General features: G+C 43.4%; 1 protein-coding gene across 1 annotated transcript; it reads right to left on the bottom strand.

Annotated features, from left to right (window-relative positions):
* Positions 1-1,297: 1,297 nt before the first annotated feature.
* On the bottom strand, positions 1,298-25,309 carry TUBB1 (tubulin beta 1 class VI). The gene is made up of 4 exons (XM_082271743.1): positions 25,189-25,309; positions 4,863-4,971; positions 3,553-3,663; positions 1,298-2,487 (listed from the first exon to the last, which is right to left on the bottom strand). Exons 1-4 carry the CDS (start codon positions 25,243-25,245, stop codon positions 1,394-1,396), a joined length of 1,371 nt encoding a protein of 456 aa, XP_082127869.1. The 5' UTR covers positions 25,246-25,309; the 3' UTR covers positions 1,298-1,393.
* Positions 25,310-27,738: the final 2,429 nt, after the last annotated feature.

The following is a 27,738-nucleotide window of genomic DNA, read 5'->3' as shown; positions in this document are numbered from 1 at the left end:
ATATGAATGAAAACGTTTCCTGCTGATTTCCACACACAGCTACTGCTATCACTTACCAGGACTGAAGCGAAGGAACTGCTCCTCTTTTTGAGTTGTCATACTTATTCATGTTGAGGTACTTAGAAGAAGCTTGAGGACAGCTGAACTGAACACTTGTGCAAATCCTGAGGCTTGCACCACTAAAAAACAATCCAGCAAAGATGAGTTCCATAATACACAGCGCCCGGTATGTTAATAGTTTTTATTCGTGGGGGGGGGGCAGGAATATTGTTACTATGGACAAAACTTGATTAGTTTTCATAAAACCAAGCCGATGAACTTAGCGCATTTTTATTATTTCTTTATAAAGATTACACAACAGCAGTAATGAAGCAGCTGCTTAGCTCCTATAGCAGCAATAAGTAAAAAAAAAAAAAAAAACCATAGCACAAACAATGTAGATTGCAGCCCTCCCAAGATTTTAAACGAATGGATATTCTAAGGTAGATTGGAAAAATGGCTGGCTTTCTAAAATTTTTTGACCTTATTTTACTGTATTCCTCCCAGATTATTTCAAGCTGGTTTCTGTGGAAGACTGCCTTATTAAAATAAAAAAGGCCTTTGCATGCATACAATTTCCCTAAGCTACTTCTATCTATAAATATTCAAAAAAATGCACGGGAGAAAGATCTTATAAACAGCAATTCATATTCTCAACATGTAGATTTTGATTTGTACCTAGAAAATATTCAATTTCTTCAGATGTGGTCATCTTAGACTATGCAGTTGTTTGGTAAGCCACCCTGTTGCCCTATTTGCTTGCTGGAGTCCAGAGTGTAATCCTTAATGTAGGCTCTGTGTTGGACTCCCTGTCCCTACACTCGCATAACTGTTAGTGGCTTTGCAATAGGCCACTCAGATGCTGAGCGCTTCAGTGGAGAGGAACTGTTGTGAGTCAGGTGTTTCTCTATAGCCCCAGGTATTTTCAAGGGCCCCAGCAGGGAATTTATGTGAGGGGGGAGTGTGCTAAAGCTTAGTATCCGAAGGAGTGGCGGTATCTTAGGAAGAGAACATTACACTTTCCCTTGAATAGACAAAGTGCCTCATTTTTAAGACTAGTGTTGCACAGTTGCTTAAAGTTATGTGCTACTGAAGGAATTCACTTCAGGCATCTTACTGGCGGTACATTAAAGACAAGGCAATGAATGTCAATGAGTGGTTAAAACTCTTAGTAGCGAAGAAGTGCTATTGCTTGTGTAGCCCTAGGATTAAATCGACCAAAGAACAAACATAAGCTCAAATTTTCTTTCATTTTTTCATTTTTCTATCACTGCACTAGAAACCAAACACTCCGGATGTTTGCTTGCTATATACAAGAATTGTTCTTTGTTTTTGACCTTCGGCCAGTTGTCTTCTACTCGTATACCCTTTCTATGGTCTCCGTAACATGTATTACTTCTTCCACCTCCTCCTCCTCCTCAAAGTCCTCTATATTTGCTGTGGCCTCTTGGTACTGTTGGTATTCAGCAATCAAATCATTAGTATTGCATTCTGCTTCGGTGAACTCCATTTCATCCATCCCCTCGCCAGTGTACCAGTGGAGGAAAGCCTTCCTGCGGTACATGGCTGAAAACTGCTCAGCGATGCGTCGAAAGATCTCCTGAATGGCAGTGTTGTTTCCAATAAAGGTGGCTGACATCTTAAGGCCACGGGGTGGGATATCACACACTGCAACCTTGACATTGTGGGGGATCCACTCCACAAAATAGGCACTGTTTTTGGACTGCACGGCCAACATCTGCTCATCCACTTCTCTGGTGGACATTTTTCCACGAAAGATACCAGCAACTGTTAAATAACGACCGCGGTAAGGGTCACAGGCAGTCATCATGCTTCTGGAGTCAAACATCTGCTGGGTGAGCTCAGGCACTGTCATTGCTGTATATTGCTGGCTCCTGCGAGATGTTAGAGGGGCAAAGCCAGTCATGAAGAAATGAAGACGAGGAAAGGGTACCATGTTCACTGCTAGCTTTCTCAGATCTGCGTTAAGCTGTCCAGGGAATCGTAGCGAGGTGGTCACCCCGCTCATCGTCATGGACACCAGATGGTTAAGGTCTCCATAGGTTGGGTTGGTCAACTTCAGTGTGCGGAAGCAGATGTCATACAAAGCTTCGTTGTCAATGCAGAAGGTTTCGTCTGTGCTCTCAATCAGTTGGTGAATGGACAAAATGGCATTGTATGGTTCCACCACTGTGTCTGAGACCTTGGGAGAAGGCATTATACTGAAGGTGTTTATTATCCTATCTGGATATTCCTCTCTTATCTTGTTGATAAGGAGAGTGCCCATTCCAGATCCTGTTCCTCCACCGAGAGAGTGCACCAGCTGAAAACCCTGAAGACAATCGCAGCCTTCACTCTCTGTTCTCACCACATCCATCACTGATTCTATCAACTCTGCTCCCTCTGTGTAGTGGCCTTTAGCCCAGTTGTTGCCAGCTCCAGAATTGCCTGTCAAATCATAATAAAGATGATCAGGTCACCAGTTTAAAAAGAGAATCACATATTGAATACACCGAATTTCTGTAGAATATTGACTCAGCAAGTTGGGTTAATGAGGGTCTGAGGCTCATCTGGGGAATGTTCCTATATTGAGAAACCACTTGAAATGTGAAAGATTGTATTAACGTGCCTTATTATATTTCATAATATATTTCCGCTCATGCCCACTTATCAATGGAATATGGTCCCTTGCAATTACATAGTAACGAGCCAGACTAACACTCATTCATACATCCTGGACATCAGACAGCTGTATTTTGCATATAGATGACAAGACGTTGACATGTTAAACACCTTTTCATGCATTCATTCAGACACTTAACGAGTTAAGGCTTCGCATAAAAAGATTACTGACAACACCTAAACACAATTCACAATCGCTTACATTAACACATGACAGCTGAACGCAGACGGAGCGGCTCTCCCACAAACACAATCTCCAACACATGACACCCCACACTTACACAGGTGTATAGGGAACACAAGGACCTTTTCATGTACTGTTTCTGTGAGATATGTTCTATTTTTAAATTGACCGATAAATTGTAACCAGTTTAAAGCAGTTTTTCCCGCTCAAAACTTCCCTTAAATATGAGCGAAACTTGCAATAAAATCAGATGTGTCTTCGCCTTGCTTGAGTGCTCTGTGTCCTCACATCTCCCAGCTGGAAGAGAGAGAATTCACTACAGGGGGTTAGCAACTGAAGGGCCGTATATCATCGTGTAAATTGCCTCCTGACAAGATTGAGCTTACAAAATGCTTCCTATTATTTAGCATTATAAGCCAGGCCCTTTTATGATGATCACAGCTGTTCACACTACTATGTACCTTGATGCATGCACTTTCACTGAATTAAAGAATGCTGATTTGTGTAATCTACCAATTCAGTCAATCAACAACTTTTTATAATTACTTGATTATAATAACTTATTGAGGGCTCTCTACCTTCCCCTAGGGGCTTGTCTTGTCCCACAGGAATAGACCACACAGCAGAAAGGAGTGTTTGTAACATACCATGAATAAAACTGTCTGGACGAAACAGAGGTCCAATGACACTGGAGCGCAAACTGTCCATCGTTCCAGGTTCCAGATCCACAAGCACAGCTCGAGGGACGTATTTATGGGCTGTAAAAGCATAAACAAAATTAGATCCAAGAGGAAATTTGCTTTTATCTGACCTTTTTATGAAAGAAGTCAAAGCATTAATTTTACTAATAAGATGTTTTTTGAATATCTACATTGTCTGTCTGCTTTTGAATTTGAAAACCTGGGTGACTCAGATTTGTCACTATTGTTAAGCTACTACTCAGATTCTAACCTATACTGGAAAGGAACAGTAGACAATTAGGGTTAATTATAACCTTTCTAGGGCAACAGTTGAAAACATAAACCAGTCAGCTATAACATTATGACCACCGACCCTACCTCCATTGAGGCATGGACTCCACTAGACCTCTGAAGGTACACTGTGGTATCTGGCACCAAGCTATCTGTAGCAGATCCTTTAAGCCCTGTAAATTGCAAGATGAGACCTCCATGGATCAGCCTTGTTTTTGTAGCACATCCCACAGATACTTTATTGGATTGAGATCTGCAGAATTTGGAGGCCATGTCAACACCTCAAACTCATTCCTCAAAACCCTTCTTTAATTCATCAAATCATGGCAACTTTTTGGCTGTGAAAACGGGTCAGCATGGGCAACCTGACTGTTTTGCAGCTATGCGGCCCCATACACAACAAACTGCGATGTGCTGTGTGTTCTGACTTTATATTTGAACCAGTATTACATTTTCAGCAATTTGAGCTACAGTAGTTCTTCTATTGGATCAGACTACATGGACCAGCTATTGCTTTTCATGTGCATCAATGAGCCTTGGCTGCTTGTGACCCTGTTGTAGGTTCGCCCATGTTTTTCCTTCCTTGGACCACTTTTGGTTGGCCCTGACCACTGCAGAAAGGCAATATCCCACAAGAGCTGCAGTGTTGAAAATGCTCTGACCCAGTTGTCTAGTCATTACAATTTGACCCTTGGGAAAGTCACGCAAATCTTTAGGCTTACCCATTATTTTTTTTTTTTTTGCTTTCAACACATCAATTTCAAGGACAACATGTTCACTTGCTGCCTAATATATCCTACCCACTTTCAGAGGCCATTGTAATGAGATAATCAATGTTATTTGCTCTACCTGTCAGAGCTCGTAATGTTATGACTGATTGGTGTAGGTCTATAAAAGAATACGTGTTAAGACTTTAACAAGAGGCAAACACTCTCCTACCAAGCCAACACATTTTGAGAATGTATAATGCGGTGCTAAAAACTTACAGTGAGCTTCATTGAAGTAGACGTTGATCCGCTCCAGCTGCAGTACGGAATCCCCATTGTAATTTCCAGCATTGTCAATACCGTGCTCATCAGTGATCACCTCCCAGAACTAGGAAGGAAATGAAAAGACCACTCTGATCTTTAGTGGTGGAAGACTATTATGGATGATTGAAAATACACTATTAAGACAATCTTGCTATCATGTTAACCTACTGCTATTGTTTACATATAAATAGGCATAAGGAACATGGAGTGAGCATCCCCTTGTTAAGTCGATGTGAGCACAGGTTGTTCCCTTCACCCTCCACAAAATTTAGGGCTTTTGGTGATGATTTGATTAAACCTTTTGGGGTTAATTTGTTAAAGGAGTAGAGGCTGTACACTGGGTTTATTTTCCCTTTACAAAGTGAAGGTTAGTAATTAAAGTTAAAGTGAACTTATGGTAACCTCATGAAACATTAAGCTCTCCACTCAAGCTCCTGTAAATCCATCTGGTGTTGCCTGCAATGGGTGCTGGCTGGGCAGGATTTCATCTAACTCCTCACATGCTGTGGATATGCTTAGAAAAAGGTCCCAAACACCGCACACCTAGCAAAGTCATTAGTAAACCGGTGAAAGCAGCCTCAGCCAGTTTCCTCCAAAGCCATGTCCCAACGTGTTTCACCCTGCCCAAGGGGCTTAATCATGGATGTTGATTGATGATTATGCCTCTCCATGATTAAGCCCCATAGTTGGGGTTAAACATGTAGAGATGTGGCTACTTTCACCTGTTTACTGATGGCTTTGCAAGGTGTGCGGTGTTTGGGACCTTTCTCAATGCATATCTAAACTGAACCTGTGTTCACTTTCAATACCCAATCTTGTATGAGGGAGAATTATAAAAAAAAAAAAAAAAAAAGAGTAATTGCTAGCACATGATTGGTTTGGAGCGTACATAACTTTGCTTTTATTTACTTTTGCTAAAAATTCACTTGCCAAGTAAAGCCTCTACTTAAGTAAATTGACCCTATATTATTAAAACAGAACATCTATTGCAAAGCTATGTGATTCTTGCAATGGTGTGGAGGAGAAAAGTAACCAAGCAGGTTATTAGTATATATCATTTGCAGTATATAACTACAAGCTCTGAATGCAGGATACATTTCCTGAAGAGGCTGCGGTTCTTTTGACATAGCTTAGCAAAAATTAAAAAATAACACTGTATATTCAAATTCCTATCTGTCATCCCATTCACATGACAAGGCCACATTTCCCTTATCAGCCTTCCTCACACTAGTATGAAGCCACAACCACACCCTCATCTGTCCCAAAATCTTGATTAATAATGGCAGAGTATTGTTACCCAGAGTAGAAGGTCATTTTTTTACAGACAAACTCAAATGTCTTAATTACTTGACAAATGAGACATGTTTACACTGAAAAGCTTGAAGTTCCAGTTGCACACGGGTATCGTTGTTTACTGATGTTTACTCAGGAACTTGTTTACAGAAAGTCCGTGAGTCCAACTCTGCATTTCAGGTTTTATTGTCAATGCCTGAAGTGGTTCTAAAGTCAGAAGGTTTTTTTTCTTATTGTATTGTATGCATTAGGATAAAAAACCTTCAGTGTTCAACAGCCCCCCCCCCCAATGCTTACCTGAGCCCATCTTGATCTAGTGATGTTGCAGGAGTGTCTTGGCTCTCCGGGACTCTCCCTCCTTATTTGCTGAGACAGAAGCCTGGCGCCATTGGCTCCCGCTGCTGTCAAAGTTAGTGAGCCAATGAGGAGAGAGGGAGCGGGGTCAAACCGCGGCTTCGTGTCTGAATGCACACAGAACAGCAGCTCAGTTCGGGTGCCCCCACAGCAAGCTGCTTGCTGTGGGGGCACTCGGTAGGGGGGAGGGGCCAGAGAAGAGGAGGATCTGTGCTACTCTGTGAAAAACTGCTGCACAGAGCAGGTAAGTATGACATGTTTGTTATATTTAAAGAAAAAAGCGACTTTAATTGAACAAACTGAATTTAGAAGCTGATTAGCTACCATGCACAGCTGCACCAGATCTGGTAGTCTTCAGTTTTAGTAATGCTGAGTATAGGCGAGTAATGGTGCGTAAGTGTATAAACAAGTAAAATTCTTCTTCATTGTCAGTGTTGTAATATTCTCATTTATACTGGCGTAAACATGCTTATAGGTGAGTAAATGTGCATATGCAAGTGAATTACTGTACTCAAATTAAACATTTTTGTTTTACTGCTCTGTACTCATTACTGTATTACTGGTCTTTACCCAGTTCAGCTCCTTGGGCGTACTTTGTATGTCCAAATTGTGAACCTTTAATCACAAGCGGATCCATCTGCTTGTGCGGGTTTTGTTTACTTTCAAAGTGAAAGTGATGCGGTAGCTCCAAAGCTGCGATCACTTTCACAGAACCAGCAGCGCGGTGCTCCCCTCCTCCTCCTGTGGTTCCCTGGCTGTCTCGCACTTAACGGTGCCCAGGAACATAACCGTGAGCGGAGGGAGAGAGATTGCTGTGAGACTGAGGCAAATCCATGCCTCGATCTTGCATGCAAACAAAGAAACAGGAAGTGATTTCACTTCTGCTTCCATATGCATCCTTTCCTGGCCGGTACAGCCAGGGGACACATCTAACCACGCTGATCTGTGCTTGGTTAGATGGCGTGAAGGGCAGGGGAGACATTGGGGTCTATTAGACCCGTAATGACTCCATAAAGAGTACCTGATTGTCATTTGGCCAGTGCTATCACATAGGAGTTTATAAACCCCCTGTGATAGCAATTAAAGTAAAAATTAATTTAAAAAAATTTAAAATAAATGATAATAAAAAATGCAGAAATCCCCGTTGCCCCGCACTCCTGCGCAAACACAGGCCCAGGGAGCACATGCGTATATAAACCGTGGTCGCACCACATGTGACATATCGCCATGAACGTCCGAGTGAGAACAATAATTCTAGCACAAGGGCTCCTAGATAACTTTAAATTGATGAGTTGTAAAGACTTTTAAAGCGTCACCTGTGGTGATTTTTGGGCACCATAGTTTTTGGCGATATCGCAGGCACACGCAATTTTAAGACATGGAATGATTGGTATCTATTTACTCGATGCAACCTCATGTTTTATATTTTAACCAAAAATAGATATTATATGCTGTGGTTTTGCACTAAAATAATTGTATTATATTCTTCCGGAAAATTTGCTCCCTTTTTGGGTGTGCCTATACCTGGGTGCTGCGGGGGGGGGGGTCCCCTCCTTGTGCATGACCTTTTTTTTTTTGGATCCCTGGGGTCCCGTGCAGCGCCGCCATTTTGCCGTGGTCTTTGCATTCCCGGCTTTGGCGGCCTTGTTTGTGTAGTACAGCGCCCATGTTTTGGATTTCCCATAGAGAATTGTAGCCTGTGTGCGGTGATGTGCTGTGGGGCCTTGAGTGTCAGTGTTGGCGCTTCCTATTCCTTTTCCATCGCAGTTTGGCAGGCTGTTTGGTGCTCTCGAGCCCTGGGGTGGTGAATCTCTGGGGGCATAGGATCCTTCCTCTGCTTTATACAGTGGTGCGGATGTGCGTATTCTTGTGGTGCTCCAGTGGTGCGCGGGGGATTGGGTCACCAGTTTAAACAAAAAAATAAAAACTTTTTTTTCTCGTTTGTGCATGGCGCAGCTTCGCTTAACCCTATTGTTGGCAATGGAGCCTCTGGAGCGTGTATCACCACCTGACCCACTCCTGAAAGCTGCGGGACCCTCTGGGTCTCAGTCTGCCCTAAGGCCATGACCGCCGCCCTGCTACTTGCATCCAAGATAGATATGGCACTGTATTTTATCAAGATCCAAAGTCAGTGCTGCCCTCTAGTAGGAAATTCTAGAGCACTTCATGCTGACCAACTTTATGGAGATGCTGATTTAGTTTTCCAGCAGGACTTGGCACCTGCCCACACTGCCAAAAGTATTAATGCCTGTTTTAATGATCATGGTATCACTGTGCTTGATTTGCCAGCAAACTCGCCTGACCTAAACCCTATAAAGAATCTGTGGGGTATTGTTAGAAGGAAGAGACGTCAGACCCAAAAATACAGATGAGCTAAAAGCCACTTTCAAAGCAACCTGGGCTTAGCAGAGTCACAGGCTGATCGCCTCCATGCCACGCCACATTGATACAGTAATTCATGCAAAACTAGCCCCAACCAAGTATTGAGTGCATACCAGGGCCATTTTTTAGCAGGAACGTGGGGGAACGCAGTGCCGGCACCTCCAGCACTGAATGTATGCAATAGCAAGGGGTGCTGCGGTGTGTGATGTAGGGTCTACTGATGGAGTGGATCTATTTTTGTGTGGCAATCTACTGTTGCTGGTGGGGGATCTTTTGTTACTGGGGGTTATTGGAAGGGATCTACTGTTTAGGGAGGGGTCTACTGTTTCTGGCTGCTGGAGAGTCTATTGATGTTGGCTGCTGGGAGATCTGTTGTTGCTGCTGGCTGGATCTTTTTTATTGCTTCTCTTCCCCGATCGTCGGGGATTGAGTGTGGAGATCCGCCCGCTTTGTTCACTCCTAAGTGACAGGCAGGGACAGATTGCAGGATTCAGCATAGCTGAACCTGCGATCTGTGCCTGTGTCACACAGTCCCCTCCCCCCACACACGTCAGTAAGCACCAGAAATACATTAACCTCTTGATCACCAATAAAAGTTAACCCCTTCCCTGCCAGTTTCATTTTTACAGTAAAAGTGCATAGTTATAGCACTGATTACTGTAGTAATGTCACTGGTACCCCCAAAAGTGTAAAAAATGTCAGTCAAGGGTCCGATCTGTCCACCGCAATGTCGCAGTCCCGCAAAAAAATTTGCAGATCGCCGCCATTTTTAGTTTAAAAAAAAACAATAAAAATTACATAAATTTCCCGTAGTTAGCTGCGATAACTTTTGCGCAAACCAATCAAAATACGCTTTTTGCGATTTTATTTTTTTTTTTTTTTTTTTTTTTTTTTTTTTTTAATCAAAAATATGTAGCAGAAAACAAATTGGCCTAAAATGTTAAAAAATTTAGATTTTTACATTTTTTTGGGGGGGGGGGGGAATTTCATATAAAAAAATGTTAAAAATATTGTTATTTTTTCAAAATTGTCGCACTTTTTTGTTTATAGCGCAAAAAGTAAAAATCGCACAGGTGATCAAATACCACCAAAAGAAATCTCTATTTGTGGGGAAAAAAAGGACATAAATTTAATTTGGGTACAGCATCGCACGACCACGCAATTGTCCGTTAAAGTAACGCAGTGCTGAATCGCAAAATATGGCCTGGTCAGGAATGGGGTAAAATCTTCCGATCTTAAAGCGGTTAAAATACGCTTATTGAGAATTTTTTTGTCAAAGAGATGTAGCTAAATACATTTTGGCCTAAATATATAACAAAAATGTAATATATTGGATATTTTTTAACTGCCAAAGTAGAAAGATATTGTTATTTTTTCAAAATTGTCGTTCTTTTTTTATTAATATCGCAAAAAATGAAAAGTGCAGAGGTGATCAAATACCACCAAAAGAAAGTTCTGTTTGTGGGAAAAAAAGGACGTAAATTTTGTTTGGGTACGGCGTTTCATGACCGCACAATTGTCGGTTAAATTTTCACAGTGCCGATTCGCAAAAAGTGGCCTGGATGTAAAGCAGGAAAATGCTCCGGTCCTAAAGTGGTTAAAGCGCAGAGAGCATCATGAAGAACAAAGAACACACCAGGCAGGTCCGAGATACTGTTGTGGAGAAGTTTAAAGCCGGATTTGGATACAAAATGATTTCCCAAGCTTTAAACATCCCAACGAGCACTGTGCAAGGGATAATATTGAAATGATAGGAATATCAGACCACTGCAAATCTACGAAGACCTGGCCATCCCTCTAAACTTTCAGCTCATACAAGGAGAAGACTGATCAGAGATGCAGCCAAGAGGCCCATGATCACTCTGGATGAACTGCAGAGATCTACAGCTGAGGTGGGAGACTCTGTCCATAGGACAACAATCAGTTGTATACTGCACAAATCTGGCCTTTATGGAAGAGTGGCAAGAAGAAAGCCATTTCTTAAAGATATCCATAAAAAATGTTGTTTAAAGTTTGCCACAAGCCACCTGGGAGACACACCAAACATGTGGAAGAAGGTGCTCTGGTCAGATGAAACCAAAATCGAACTTTTTGGCAACAATGCAAAACTTTATGTTTGGCGTAAAAGCAACACAGCTCATCACCCTGAACACACCATCCCCACTGTCAAACATGGTGGTGGCAGCATCATGGTTTGGGCCTGCTTTTCTTCAGCAGGGACAGGGAAGATGGTTAAAATTGATGGAAAGATGGATGGAGCCAAATACAGGACCATTCTGGAAGAAAATCTGATGGAGTCTGCAAAAGACCTGAGACTGGGACGGAGATTTGCCTTCCAACAAGACAATGATCCAAAACATAAAGCACAATCTACAATGGAATGGTTCACAAATAAACATATCCAGGTGTTAGAATGGCCAAGTCAAAGTCCAGACCTGAATCCAATCGAGAATCTGTGGAAAGAACTGAAAACTGCTGTTCACAAACGCTCTCCATCCAACCTCACTGAGATCGAGCTGTTTTGCAAGGAGGAATGGGCAATAATTTCAGTCTCTCGATGTGCAAAACTGATAGAGACATACCCCAAGCGACTTAGAGCTGTAATTGCAGCAAAAGGTGTCGCTACAAAGTATTAACTTGCGATTTGGTAGTTTGAGCTCTAGAAAACCAGAATTTCAAGGAATTATTGATGTAGGTAGATGATTCCTAAGTGTAATTGTGCCAACATCCCTGGTAAGTATACAAATGGTTATTTGGTTCCTCAGGCCAGTAAGTGGGACTTTAAGGCAATAAACAAAAACGTATCAGCATGAATGCGATTTTAAATTTTATCGTAAAAAACACATGAATTACAACATGTTTAGGTCCGTAAATTATATAGTGCAGGGTGGGTAAGAGACCCATCCGTGGTAGTGCACGAAAGGTAAAGAAGTGATACTGTGAATATTGGTGACTTTAGAAACACAAGAATCCTGCCATCCGTCGGTATTGGATGTTGCAGGGAGCGTCTCAATTCCAACGCGTTTCGGCTGCCTAAAGCGGCTATGCCTTTTTCAAGGTATCACCATATCTAAAATGATATTTAGACATTGTTAGTGTCATTGTTACACTAAATACTTAGTTGGTGTGATCTAAGTTAGATAAATGGCTTACATTTAGTTTTTTGTACAGTTTCTCGATCGTTATGTGTGGAAAATGCCCCTCTTTTTCCCAGGGTAGCCACAAGATCCCCACAGAGGAAAGGAGTAACAGTGATGCGGGCACTAGAAAGACCAAATTGCTGTTTCATAAGTATCCATAACATACATTAATTATTAGCCACTTCGGGGTTCTCAGGGGTACTCACATGGTCCAGAGTAACTGGTTTCCTCATTCGGAGTCCCTGATGGAAGTGGTAACTGTCCCTGGAAATATATATTTATTTTGTATATCCAGGGATTGTATATTGGACAGAAACATAATTGGGCTTTTGACAGAAAGGTGTAATTACCTCCTCTGCTTCAGGTCTCAAGGGAATGCAGGGTGGTATCTATATTAAAGAAACATGAGAAGCATTTTTAGGGATATGTTCCAGGTAATTGGTCCCGGTTTTGACTAAGAAACAATCCTAGTACAAAAACAGGGAGGGGGGGGAGAGGGAGGGGTTTTCAAGTTATTTTTACCTCCTCTGCTCCGGTCTTGGGGATACAGGGCCGTATCTGTATTGAAGAATATGCATAACAGATTAGGGATATGTTCCATGTAATTGGTGCATAATTGCACTAAAAAAAAGTTTTGGTGTAGTAATACCTTTGTCCAGTAGGGGAGGCCGAGTGTGGTACACTGGGGCTGATGGTTATTACCTCCTCTCCTCCGATCTTAAGGATGCAGGGCCGTGTCTATGTTGAAGAATATATGTTGCAGGTTAGGAATAAGTTCCATGTTAATGGTGCAAAGTTGCCCTGAAAAAGGTTAGGGCGTAATGATACCTTTGTCCTGCAGGGGGAGGCCGAGTGTGGTACAGGGAGGCTGGTCACGTCACCACTCCGAATGAGGAAACCAGTTACTCTGGACCATGTGAGTACCCCTGAGAACCCCGAAGTGGCTAATAATTAATGTATGTTATGGATACTTATGAAACAGCAATTTGGTCTTTCTAGTGCCCGCATCACCGTTACTCCTTTCCTCTGTGGGGATCTTGTGGCTACCCTGGGAAAAAGAGGGGCATTTTCCACACATAACGATCGAGAAACTGTACAAAAAACGAAATGTAAGCTATTTATCTAACTTAGATCACACCAACTAAGTATTTAGTGTAACAATGACACTAACAATGTCTAAATATCATTTTAGATATGGTGATACCTTGAAAAAGGCATAGCCGCTTTAGGCAGCCGAAACGCGTTGGAATTGAGACGCTCCCTGCAACATCCAATACCGACGGATGGCAGGATTCTTGTGTTTCTAAAGTCACCAATATTCACAGTGTCACTTCTTTACCTTTCGTGCACTACCACGGATGGGTCTCTTACCCACCCTGCACTATATAATTTACGGACCTAAACATGTTGTAATTCATGTGTTTTTTACGATAAAATTTAAAATCGCATTCATGCTGATACGTTTTTGTTTATTGCCTTAAAGTCCCACTTACTGGCCTGAGGAACCAAATAACCATTTGTATACAAAGTATTAACTTAAGGGGGCTGAATAATTTTGCACGCCCAATTTTTCAGTTTTTTATTTGTTAAAAAAGTTTGAAATATCCAATAAATTTCGTTCCAGTTCATGAACAAAAAATTACAGTTTTATATCTTTATGTTTGAAGCCTGAAATGTGACAAAAGGTCGCAAAGTTCAAGGGGGCCGAATACTTTCGCAAGGCACTGTATATGTATATATGTATATATGTATATATGTATATATATATATATATATATATTGTGGCAGGGCACATGGATCTGTGGTCGACGGAAGATACGTGTCACCGAGGTTCCTGGCCTCGGTGAGATAAGAGCCGGTAATTCTGTGTCAGCAGCAGCTAGTGCTGTTTGACATTTTTCTATTTTAGTGTGGCTGCAAAGCCGAATCCGGGCCGGCTCTTATTGGGAGCAGTTAAGGTATGGGTGGGTGGCTGCTCCCCACGCTCCAGGCCAGGTCTTGCCTGGGGTTTATAAGGCAGACAGCCTAACAGGTGTTTGAGATTTGTCTCCAGGCACCAGAAGGCTGTGGAAGTGAGTGTTGAGGAAAAAGCTTACAAGCAGATGAACTGACCCATTGCTGTGTGTGAACAGCACCAAAGAGACACAGGTGAATGGACTTGTTGCTGTGCTTGAAACCTGCCTTTAAGACTGTCAGTTTTCCTTTTTGTTGGGTGTGAGTTAACACCAAGAAAGACTTACTTTTGTGTTCCTGAAGTGTAAATAAAACACTCCTGATTTACTTTGAAGAACCATCTGTTTTGCCTCTATACTGCACCCGCAGATCCTACCTACCAGAGCAAATCCCCACATTTGGTGCTCGGATGCGGGCATGCGCAGTGAGGCTGGCGTAAAACGCCAAAATATTTTTGTTCTGCTGAATGTGACTGTACATGTCGTATATTAAGCCTGCTAAGCTGCAGCCACAGGAAAAGATGGAGGAATTGATAAGGCAGCTTACCCAGGCCAGTTTAGGACAACAGCAGGCCATAGAGCTACAGCGGGAGACTAACCTGCAACAGCAGAAAAGACATGAGGAGGCTATGCGTGCACAGCAGGAGACTAATCAACGGCTGCTACAACATGTGTTGGCGTTGGAAAAGTCTGGGGTGTCTCGGGGAGTGCATGATGCCCGGAAAGCGGTCCGTGCAGCGATACCCAAGATGGCTCCCACGGATGACGTCGAGACGTACCTCGCCATATTTGAAAAAGTGGCGGTCCGGGAGAAGCTACCCCGTGACCAGTGGGCTGAGGTGGTCGCTCCGTTCCTGGCATCCGGACCCCAGCAGGTGTTTTTCGATTTGACAGATGACCAAGCTGCCGACTATCCGACCGTAAAAGGTGAGATCCTGGCGAGACTGGGCGTAAATGTCTTAGTCCGCGCTCAGCGAGTGCATCAGTGGGGCTACAAAGCGGCTGAACCGGCCAGGCCACAATATTACGATTTACTGCACAGACTGCAAAAATGGCTGCAGCCTGATCTGTTAAAGCCCACTGATATGCTGGACCGCTTATTGGCTGACATGTTTTGGAGGGCCTTGCCTTATCCCCTCCAGCACTGGATCGGCCAGGCTTCTCCTGACAATGCTCTGGATATGGTTGACCTGGTGGAGCGCTATGAGGCCACCAAGAACTTGCAGGGATGTACAGGGGGGAGGGGGCCAGTCAAACCCCGGAAATCTCCGCCACAGACCCAACGCTTGGTGGCAATGAGACACACTCAAGACGTACTCCCTGTACGCCCGGCCCCAATAGTCTGCTGGCGGTGTCAGGAGCCAGGTCACGTGAGGGCTGAGTGTCCCCAACAGGACGAGCCTATGGAGACTAACTATGGACACCGCCACTCGTTGTATGCACGAAAGCTATGCGCCACAGGCACTGGTGAGGTGATAGACAGTAACCATCTGTGTCAGGTGGAAGTGGGAGACACTTTGGCGGTGGCTCTGCTGGACTCAGGAAGTCTGGTGTCCCTGGTGAGAACGGCGTTAATACGGTCTGCTGAATATACCGGCCGCAGAGTCGGGGTCGTATGTATTCATGGAGACTTAAAGGACTATCCCACAGCGCTGGTAACTTTTTCTACAGCGGCCGGCAAATGGACCCATGAGGTGGCTGTCGCTACCAAGTTGCCACATGAACTAATAATCGGAAGGGACTTTCCAGGTTTTCCGGCACTGTGGCCTACGGTTAAAGGGTCTGACAAGCCTGAGACAGGGACAACCCTAGCAGAATGGCCTGGTTCCAGTGTGAGGCCAGAGCCCTGGGAGCCTGAGTCCGAAGGGCCCTCGGTAGGGGTGACCACAGCTTCTGTGATAGAGGGGGACACCACCCCACTAAATGTAATGGTGGGAGACGTGGAGGACTTGCCATCCGGCCCTGAGTTGGCAGACCTCAATGTCTCCAGGGAAAATTTTGGGACCGCACAACACCGGGATACGTCCCTAAGCAGGGCCTGGGAAAATGTTGTAATCATTAATGGTAAACCAAAAAACCCTGGGGCTGAATTGATGTTTCCACGTTTTATTGTTCAACAGGAAATGTTATATCGAGTGAATCAAATCCGGGGTGAACTGGTTGAACAGTTGGTGGTGCCCACAGCGTACCGCAAGCTTGTTATGGAGCTTGCCCACCAACATGTTCTTGGGGGACACTTGGGGTGGCAGAAAACACAGGACCGCATACTACAGAGGTTTTATTGGCCCGGTGTGTTCAGAGAAGTAGAAGAGTATTATAAGTCATGCCCGGTCTGTCAGATAACTAGCCCCCAGCCCCATTTCCGTAGTCCCCTGATACCTCTCCCGATAATTGAGGTCCCATTTGAACGAATAGCTATGGATCTAATCGGCCCTGTTCCAAAATCTGCCAGGGGTCACCAACATATTCTAGTCATCCTTGACTATGCCACTCGCTACCCGGAGGCGATACCCCTGCGACATACATCCGCCAAACTTATAGCTAAGGAGTTAATGGAAATGTTTTCCCGGGTGGGACTGCCTAAAGAGCTCCTGACTGACCAAGGGACACCGTTTATGTCCAAGGTTATGAGAGAACTCCGTAAGCTGCTCCACATAAAACAATTACGTACATCCGTCTACCATCCCCAGACGGATGGCCTGGTCGAGAGATTTAACCAAACATTAAAAAACATGTTAAAAAGAGTAGTTTCCAGGGATGGTAAGGACTGGGACCTGCTTCTACCCTATCTGATGTTTGCAGTGCGAGAAGTACCTCAGGCTTCCACGGGGTTCTCGCCCTTCGAACTGTTATATGGTAGGCATCCTCGCGGGTTGTTGGATATAGCCAAAGAGGCCTGGGAACAACAACCCACCCCCTACAAAAGTGTTGTTGACTATGTCACCCAGATGCAGGAACGGATGGAAAAGGTGATGCCCTTGGTCCGGGAACACATGGAGGCAGCCCAACGAGCCCAGAGTAGGATCTACAATCGACAGGCTAGGGTCCGGAACTTTAACCCGGGTGATCGGGTAGTGGTACTAGTACCAACAGTAGATAGCAAGTTCCTAGCTAGGTGGCAAGGTCCCTATGAGGTGCTCGAAAAGATAGGAGAAGTAAATTACAAAGTACACCAGCCAGGGCGGCGGAAGCCGGAGCAGGTGTACCACGTAAATTTACTAAAGCCGTGGAAAGATAGGGACTTGTCCGAGAACGACAGGCCCCAGCCAGGGTTTCTAGGTGAAAAGGGTCCAGCCCCTCCTCTTGAAGCCTGTGAAGCAGTAACCTCGGTAAAAGCTGCAGATAGCCTGTCCTCCAAACAGGTCCAGGAAGTCAGGGAGTTCATTAGTCGGAACACAGATGTGTTCTCTGACCTCCCTGGACGTACGTCTCTAATCCTACATGATATCGTCACTGAGCCCCGGGTCAAGGTCCGGGTAAAGCCATATCGGGTACCCGAGGCTCGGCGACATGCTATTGAGGAAGAAGTACAACTCATGTTAAAACTCGATGTTATTGAAGAGTCTAAAAGTGAGTGGGCCAGTCCTATAGTCTTAGTACCCAAACCAGACGGGACGTTGCGGTTCTGCAACGATTTTCGTAAGCTAAACGAGGTCTCCAAGTTTGACGCGTACCCTATGCCCCGAGTAGACGAGCTGATTGAGAAATTAGGCCAAGCCCGATATTTTTCAGTGCTAGACCTCACCAAAGGGTACTGGCAAGTACCCTTAACGGAGTCTGCCAAGGAAAAAACGGCTTTTGTTACTCCTCAGGGCCTATATCATTATAAGGTGTTACCCTTTGGCCTGCATGGCGCCCCTGCCACCTTCCAAAGACTAATGGACATAGTGTTGCGACCTCATCGTCAGTACGCCTCGGCTTACCTGGACGATGTCGTCATCCACAGCCGGGATTGGGAAAGTCATCTGCCCAAAGTGCAGGCGGTAGTGGATGCCCTTAGGAAGGCCGGGCTGACCGCTAATCCAAAAAAGTGTTCAATAGGATTAGAAGAGACTAAATACCTGGGGTATGTGGTTGGGCGAGGAGTCATCAAACCCCAAATAAACAAAATAGAAGCCATACGTAGTTGGCCCCGACCAGTCACCACTAAGCAGGTCAGATCATTCCTGGGAATGCTGGGATATTATATGAGGTTCATTCCCCATTTTGCCACCTTAGCTGCTCCACTGACAGGGCTACTTAAAGGACGAAAGTCCGTCATGGTTCACTGGAATGATAAGGCGGAAGAGGCCTTTTCCGCTTTGAAGTCGGCACTATGTGGGTCCCCAGTCTTGGTCACCCCAGACTTCAAGAAGGGATTTATAGTACAGACCGATGCCTCAGAAGTAGGTCTAGGGGCTGTACTATCACAGGAGGTCAATGGGGAGGAGCATCCTGTCGTGTACCTCAGCCGGAAGCTCACCCCAGCAGAGACCCGATACAGTATAGTGGAGAGAGAGTGCCTGGCTATCAAATGGGCACTCGAGTCTCTTCGCTATTATCTGTTGGGGAGGAAATTTCGTCTGGTGACCGATCATTCCCCTCTCCAATGGATGAGCCAGGCCAAGGAGAGAAATGCTCGGGTCACCAGATGGTTCCTGTCCCTTCAGAACTTCAAGTTCTCAGTGGAACACAGGGCAGGCCGCCTACAGGGAAATGCGGATGCCCTGTCTCGCGCACACTGTATGACATGTGTTCACCCCCTGAGGGTTGAACAAAGGGGGGAGGTATGTGGCAGGGCACATGGATCTGTGGTCGACGGAAGATACGTGTCACCGAGGTTCCTGGCCTCGGTGAGATAAGAGCCGGTAATTCTGTGTCAGCAGCAGCTAGTGCTGTTTGACATTTTTCTATTTTAGTGTGGCTGCAAAGCCGAATCCGGGCCGGCTCTTATTGGGAGCAGTTAAGGTATGGGTGGGTGGCTGCTCCCCACGCTCCAGGCCAGGTCTTGCCTGGGGTTTATAAGGCAGACAGCCTAACAGGTGTTTGAGATTTGTCTCCAGGCACCAGAAGGCTGTGGAAGTGAGTGTTGAGGAAAAAGCTTACAAGCAGATGAACTGACCCATTGCTGTGTGTGAACAGCACCAAAGAGACACAGGTGAATGGACTTGTTGCTGTGCTTGAAACCTGCCTTTAAGACTGTCAGTTTTCCTTTTTGTTGGGTGTGAGTTAACACCAAGAAAGACTTACTTTTGTGTTCCTGAAGTGTAAATAAAACACTCCTGATTTACTTTGAAGAACCATCTGTTTTGCCTCTATACTGCACCCGCAGATCCTACCTACCAGAGCAAATCCCCACATTATATATATATATATATATATATATATATATATATATATACACACACAATATCTCACAAAAGTGAGTACACCCCTCACATTTTTGTAAATATTTTATTATATCTTTACATGTGACAACACTGAATAAATGACACTTTGCTACAATGTAAAGTAGTGAGTGTACAGCTTGTATAACAGTGTAAATTTGCTGTCCCCTCAAAATAACTCAACACACAGCCATTAAAGTCTAAACTGCTGGCAACAAATGTGAGTACACCCCTAGGGGAAAATGTTCAAATTAGGCCCAATTACCAATTTTCCCTCCCCTGTGTCATGTGACCCGTTAGTGTTACAAGGTCTCAGGTGTGAATGGGGAGCAGGTGTGTTAAATTTGGTGTTATCGCTCTCACTCTCTCATGCTGGTCACTGGAAGTTCAACATGGCACCTCATGGCAAAGAGATCTCTGAGGATCTGAAAACAGAATGCTCAGCACCATATGCAGAGGTTGTCTTTTTCGGAAAAAGACGTATAAGTGCTGCCAGCATTGCTGCAGAGGTTGAAGTGCAAAGTCTCTAACGTCCACCAGCCCCATGATGTCGTCATGGAGGAGTGGAAGAGGACTCCGGTGGCAACCTGTGAAGCTCTGGTGAACTCCATGTCCAAGAGGGTTAAGGCAGTGCTGGAAAATAATGGTGGCCACAAAATATTGACATTTTGGCCCAATGTGGACATTCTTTCTTAGGGGTGTACTCACTTTTGTTGCCAGCAGTTTAGACATTAATGGCTTTGTGTTGAGTTATTTTGAGGGGACAGTAAATTTACACGGTTATACAAGCTGTACACTCACTACTTTACATTGTAACAAAGTGTAATTTCTTCAGTGTTGTCACATGAAAAGATATAATAAAATATTTACAAAAATGTGAGGGTGTACTTACTTCTGTGCTAATATAGACTTGGAAGTCCTATTGCATTGCAGCAGCATATACATTTTTATTTATTTTTGCTGAGGTAGACCTCCTTGGCTATGACATGCTGAGGAGAAGGAGGATTGCTCTCACATAACTATTCATTTACTGAATTTTTGTTTTTTCATGTATCTGACAAGGTTTTTTTTGCATCGGTCACAAGATCTCTACTGAAAGACAGTACAGGAAATAGTCACAGCTTTGCCAGGTAATCACTTCTGTTTCACATGATAGAATATATTTTGATGACCTGATGAGTTTACAAAATATTTGTTTTCTAGTATTCAGGCACTGGGACATTGCACTTGGATGATTTAAATGGCAGGTTCTTGGAACTGCTGTGGCGTACTGCGACACAGACCAGATAGGATGAAGTGATAAATATATTTTGCAAGGCTGATGTCTCATGCCCCTCCCTCTTTTCTGGTATAATTTATTTTTTTCTCCGTCCGTAATAGACTTTCTATGGATGGAGGTCTGGTAGCGCAGAAGTTTTTCTTATGTTTATATATTATAGTCATATAGTCATAATCCCTAAATGGTGGATATATTGCATTCATGATCTATTGTCTGTTGAATTTAATTTAAAAACTTATTACACTGAGACTTAAAAAAAAAAAGAAATTGGCTGTACTTATTTTTAAATATTTTAAATGCTTGCTGACCCTAACTGCAGGTACCTAGTGTCAGGGCTGGCCCTACCATGGGTCCCGCTGGGTCCATTAGACCCATGCAGCACTTGGAGAGTGGCAGCAAATTGACTCCCTAGATTTTTTTTTTCAGCAGTTTTGTGTGTCATCAGATTGCGGAGCATTATGGGTGGCATTTCCCATCTCATACTGCCGCCTTTAGTGAAAACTGATGAGTATGAGGAGGCGGAGTGTCTTCTCCAGGTGATGTCCCTCATGTGACCGTGGTCTGAGCAATGATGTCAGACATCAGCGCACTCCATCTCACGCAGGGCAGACTGGATCTTCTAGCGCGGTGGGCGTGGCAGACACAGGAGTGAGAGGAAGGAGTGAGGGCAGACAGTGGGTGTTTGAGTTATGGAAGAAGATAACAATATATATATAATATTTTTTACATTTTATATTTAAAATAATAGATGTGGGGGCCTTTTGTTAGGTGTGATTTTTTTTTGGGGGGGGGGGAGCAGCATTTTCTGTTTCAAACTATTTTATTGGAGAATTCAAATGCAATACAACGTTTGATATATAGAATACAATGGAAGAAATGCAGTCAGAAAATTGGTAACAGAGTGCAATAAATAACTGTAACTTCAGATAAACTGTGCTAGTTGGCAGACAAAGGGGGCAGTAAAATAGGTGATCAGGAGAGGATGATGGCGGGCGCGGCCAACCCACAGGCACCCCTTAAAGGGAGCTTGCTGTGCCCGGGTGGGAAGGTGCAACCAACGACCAATCGTCTTACGGAGAAGCAATATTACCAAAGTTCTCAAGACCAAGCGGGAAGGGGTATGGGAATGAGAGGAACTTCACGGTCCTGGACCAAGACAGGAGAGTCAAAGGTTACAGGCGGCTGAAGAGAGGTGGATCACTTAACACAGTAACCATAAAGCTGATAAAAGCAATAGGGGCTGATCTGGACTAGGACGTTGTAGGTGCTACTACATGTGTATGCATAAAGAAAGAGGATATGTAAGGAGAAAGGGAACGAAGGAAGGGGGGTGATGAGAGGGGAGGAGTGGAAGGGGAAAGAGGAATAGATAGAGGGAGGGAAAGGAAGTCCGGGGGGGGGGTGGGGAGCGGATACATGCTTAATGGATTCATTCAATTCACAGTAGTGGTTTAGGGCATTAAAAGCGAGTTGTCAAAATTGTGAGGGAGAAAGTGGTCTACCCAAGGTTGCCAGAGTCTATCAAGGGAGCAGCATTTTATTCTTGGACCCTGGCAGCACAATGTCATGGGCCAGCCCTGCCTAGTGTGTTTAGGCTGCCGGGCCCCCTTGGAAACAGTGGGCTCTCTCAATATAGTAATTTAGCTTGGAGGTTCTGGCTAGCCCTCTGCTCTCAGTGCAATGCAGTGAGCCTCTCCAACAAATTAAAATAAGTGCGCATCAGAGGAGAGGAGCAGGCAGATTTGTAACTTTCAAAGTTGGAAAACCTCTATTTACTTACTTGGTGCCATGGCGCTCACAGAATTCAATATGAGTGCAGGTAAAAGAGCACCTGGGCCCAGGATATAGATATTATTTTCACGCTTCTAGCTAACAGTCGAATAGATTTAAAGCAAAGCCCTCCCTAAACTCTGTAGCTTGAGACACTGTGGAACAATTCATCCTCAGATCACAGTAGAAACCCAGAGACTCTCTCAATACAGTAATGTAGCTTGGAGGTTCTGGCTAGCCCTCTGCTCTCAGTGCAATGCAGTGAGCCTCTCCAACAAATTATAAAAAAGTGCGCATCAGAGGAGAGGAGCAGGCAGATTTGTAACTTTCAAAGTTGGAAAACCTCTATTTGCTTGCTTGGTGCCATGGCGCTCACAGAATTCAATATGAGTGCAGGTAAAAGAGCACCTGGGCCCAGGATATAGATATTATTTTCACGCTTTTAGCTAACAGTCGAATAGATTTAAAGCAAAGCCCTCCCTAAACTCTGTAGCTTGAGACACTGTGGAACAATTCATCCTCCGATCACAGTAGAAACCCAGAGATAACAGGCTAGCAAATTCTTGCTGCCAGACGGAGCCAGGGAAGATGAGTTGCGATTTCAATGCTTATGTTGTGATCAGTGCCTTCAGCTACAAAGGTTACAGAGGGCTTGTTATACGGCTCTTTTACTGCTTGTTGTGCCCATAGTCTAGTCACATGTAAACTTTTAGGCTCTGTGGTTAATTTAAAAGCATATGACAAAGAACAGGTTCAGTTTGAAGGTTTTCATAACCTCTAACCTTGTTTATCACTATTTGGATAGTTTTCCTCTCAAATAATTTGCTATCTCTCCAAGCATTCATGCATTGAGCAGAATTGCTATATAAGCACTTGCTCGGGAATCTGACACTGCCAGAAGGCTTGGGCAAAGGCCAAACACTTGTAAAAGGTGCAGTGAGCATTACATGAATATTTATTGCTTAAAAATGAACAGTTTATGCACAGTGCTATCCATACCTCCGAACTTTTTGAGGTGAAACAGGATACATTATAGCAAGAAGTATACATTACAGGATACATTATAGCAAGAAGTATACATTACAGGATACATTATAGCAAGAAGTATACATTACAGGATACATTATAGCAAGAAGTATACATTACAGGATACATTATAGCAAAGAAGTATGTAGGCAAATAACACATCACCAGTAATGCTGACCATGTTGATCAATGGAAAAAATGATTGGTTTAACCAAAAATGTCTTTTTTCATCATTATTTATTTATTCTTTAATATTATTACTATTATTTATTTTGGCTTATCAAAATAACAAATGTAATAATTTAAAGGTTAGAGTAGTAAACTTATTTGACGGTAACATAAATAAATACATAACAAATATTCTCTTTCATGGAGATCTGTACATCAGACATCACCCTATAGGTGTGTACCACCAGGGGTAGATGTACTGCCATACTACAGACATTGGGCTGTGTAAAGCAGATGTGGCAAGCCGTAATTCCTGCAAAATCGCTGGCAAATTACGGTTGATTGTAACGCGTGGGGAAATGTCAGTAAAAATAATTATTCCCCCCCTTTTTCACCTCCCAATAGTTGAATATTGACATTATATGTTTCTGTCATATCTAATATGATCAAAGCAAAATATATTGTCATGGTTTTCATAATGGTAGCATATCGTTGCACCTATCGCATTCAATTCTCTCATGTTACTTTTTAGTTACCAAAGTGTTACTTGTAAAGATAGCTACAAAAAAAAAAAGTTGTGGGTGATTTTGTTTTTTTGGCCAGTTTTCCATTCTAAAAAATATACTGTGTATCCAGCAATCTCTTGGGTATGTGATCTCTTACATTAGAGAAAAAAGCTCTGCATACTTGATACCTTGTAATCAATGGTCTCTGCACTGGAGGTCTTGTGAATTGGAATAATTCGATCTTTCTAAGTTTGGAGAGAGAGAAGTGACTGCCAGGTACTGTTGAGGTGGTGTAGATGCACCTTTGTGGATCTGGCAGACATTCTCGTTTGTACAGATTTGTTCAGTCATTTAAATGATGTTCTAGATGGCTTGCATTGATTACTTTTATTGCTTCTGATTGGATTATTATATCTGTACAAAAGTGGCTGATGGCCTGGGCCTCAGTGTGCTAAAATTTGAGTTGACCACCCTGCCTTGTCAAAATGGAATCTCTACCCTTCCTCCACCACCTTGATCAAGAATGTAGTGACCTGTAACAAGGATGTGCATATCTTTAATTCCAACATTTACTGGCCACAGGCCTGTTCCTGGTTGGTGGCTCACCAAGTATTGAGGAAAAGATTGGGGCAGCCCCTAATCCTGCACCTCCAAAGACCCTTGGCTAAAAAATAAGGGAATGGCTATTGTTAAGAGAATCTAGTCCACTTGTTTCTGGTAATTTTCCTAATTTTGAACACTAGTCAGTTTTTTTTCCTTAGTAACTTTACTGATTTTTGACCTGTTCAGCTGCACAATAAAATCCCTGTTCTGTAGAATGTTGCCCTCAGTTCTTACTATTTTGTTAGCTTTAAAGGTACAATTTTTAAATTGATCAAACAATTATAACATGTTTTTTAAGTAAACATGAAACCAAACAAAAAAATGTGTAGCCACCCTCCAAGCCTCCAGTATAACTGGTCTTAGGATCACTACTTCAGGAGTAATTGCCCCTTTAAATTACTTTAAAATATTGAATGCTATACCCGCAATGGCTTTTAATTACCTTTCCTCCAATTTGGTTCCCACATTGGCCTATCTGCAGGTGGACAATCTCACGCATGCTGCAGCAGAGGAGGGTTGAGCAGATGACACTTGTTGTAGTTCAAAATGCCTGTGACTCTGCAAAAATGTGTCTAACCATTTTTATAGTGGAGCTGACATCATCATCGGCACGCTGTTATCTCTATAGGACTGCTGGGTGCAAGAACTGGGCAAGGAGCTCCCTTGTAAGATAGCCAGGCTGTTCTAATGAAGGAAAAAGACAGAGGGGAACCATCCGAAGCACTCAGATAAACTAGAGCAGCCTTTTTCAACCAGGGTGCCTTGAGGTTTTTTCAGGGGTGCCTTGGCAAAATGCCTGAAAATTCCCCAAAAATTGTATACACGCTGACGTGTGGATGAAGCCTTCCTTTTAGTTACACAAAGCTATGGGTTTTCATTGTGCACCATTACAACTTTTTTGCGGCCAACAACATCAGTTGATATGGAGGATGTCAGTCGCCTGCATAGCATCCTTGTTTAACACTCCCCTGCCCCTTTCCATCAGTGTTGGAGTCACATGTGTCACATGAGTGAGGGAGAAGAAAAACATAGGAAAATGAGTCAGTACCAATTTGCAAAAATATATTTGCTTTGGAAGAATAAATCACCGCTAACGTTTGGAACATGTGTGGCTGCATTATAATTTACATTTTAGAATGTGGCGCCTCAAGACTGTCCATAATTTTGGCCTCGAGATTGTCCATAATTTTTAAAGAGTGCCTTGACTGAAAAAAGGTTGAGAAACACTGAAATAGAAGACTGAATTAAATATTGGGACCTTTAAAGTAAAACGAGACCTTAAGAGCCCATTCACACTAGCGCGACTTGTCAGACGACTTGTCAGCCTGACAAGTCGCGCTCCCTCGCGGTCCATTGACCGCTACAGGACCCGTTCTAATAGGAGCGACACAAGTCGCTCCGACTTAGAAAAAGGGTCCTGTACTACTTCGGGGCGACCTCGGAGCGACTTGCATAGACTTCCATTATGTGAAGTCCCTGCAAGTCGCTCCGAAGTCGTGGTGCACTGTCATGCACAAGTCGCCCCCAAAGTAGTAAGGAGTTGTGTCGCCTCTATGTGAACCGGCTCTTAATGTATGCTTCCAACCGATGACACCTTACTACACACAATCCTGATAACAACTAGTTTCCAGAGAATTCAATACTTGAATCCAACCTGAGCACATTCATTATAGTCTTGGAGTTTCAGTAGTCGAGTCTTTCAGGTCTCGGTGACACCTGTTTTTCACACTTGTGGCTGTTTTACCACAAAAAAATCTAAAATGACAACTCCCCGCCATAGTTTTCCTATGAACAAGCCTCATATAGAGTGTCAAAAATTGGGTGGACAAGCAGAAGCCTTAGATTTTGATTTTAAGAGGATACATGTAAGGTCTATGTGCAATGCCATGTGATTGACTGTAAGTGACACCTCCCATACTCCCGATGGAGAGTTTTTTCTCTCGGAAACGCGTCGGGTAGAGCAAGGTACAAATTCATCATCACATCCTTCACAGTTGGTGTATTCGCAGTCCATTGTAATATGTATACATTGTGTCATGTAAACATTGTCATGTATTTTTTGTATATTTAATAACCCATTTTTTTAACATGTATTAAAAAATATAATTTTTTTATTAACAGTTTTTCATTTGTATGATCAAACCTAAAAGTGCCTAAAAAGTCCCAATATTCAGGGCAAACAATTGTGTATACTTTAATGTAAAGAGGGTCAGCAGTCCCTTTTTTTAACCCAAAGCATAGTCCCTCCCTCTTAATTTTTTTTTTTTTTTAATAGACACATCTCTTCTAGGACTGATATATAAATAAATCTTTATTTTTTCTGTGGAGTATGCTTATAATGAAATATAAACCTCTACAGAAAAGGTGCCACTATAACCTTGTCACACCTAGATACAATTTTTAGAAGAAAAAAAAAGCTGTCGAGGGATGGCCCAGGAAGAGCAGAAGGTGGAAGGACTAGGTTGTGGAACTGGACCAGATGAGGTGTTGAAGCAAGTAGAGAGTGGCACAAAGATGGTGAGGAAATAGTGGGCAGAGAAGGTGATGTGGAAGGAGGGGGAATAAACAGAGTAGCAGGCAGAAGGGTTCAGTTATAGGGTGACAGTGGTGGCCAGCAAATACTGCTCAAACTAAAATGTGTCCATTACACGCAGATGATAAGGGATGACATGGATGATAAGGGATGACATGGATGATAAGGGAAGACATGGACGATAGGGGATGACATGGATGATAGGGGATGACATGGATGATAGGGGAAGACATGGATAATAAGGGATGACATGGATGATAGGGGATGACATGGATGATAAGGGGTGACATGGACGATAAGGGATGACATGGATGATAGGGGATGACATGGATAATAAGGGATGACATGGATGATAAGGGATGACATGGATGATAGGGGATGACATGGATAATAAGGGATGACATGGACGATAAGGGATGACATGGATGATAAGGGATGACATGGATGATAGGGGATGAC

This window comes from Pelophylax lessonae (assembly GCF_965119305.1).
Source record: "Pelophylax lessonae genome assembly, chromosome: 11".
NCBI classification, from domain to species: domain Eukaryota; kingdom Metazoa; phylum Chordata; class Amphibia; order Anura; family Ranidae; genus Pelophylax; species Pelophylax lessonae.
Note: the sequence above shows the minus strand (reverse complement) of the source record. Positions and strands in the feature narration are given on the sequence as shown.

Bases quoted from the DNA above. Each gene is read 5' to 3' on its own strand.
- TUBB1 (XM_082271743.1), bottom strand. From the start codon at position 25,245: ATGCGTGAGATTGTCCACCTGCAGATAGGCCAATGTGGGAACCAAATT. The intron at 3,664-4,862 runs GTAAGTTTTTAG...ATGCTTTTACAG, and splicing joins CTACTTCAATGAAGCTCACT to CCCATAAATACGTCCCTCGA. The intron at 2,488-3,552 runs GTATGTTACAAA...ATGATTTGACAG, and splicing joins TCCAGACAGTTTTATTCATG to GCAATTCTGGAGCTGGCAAC.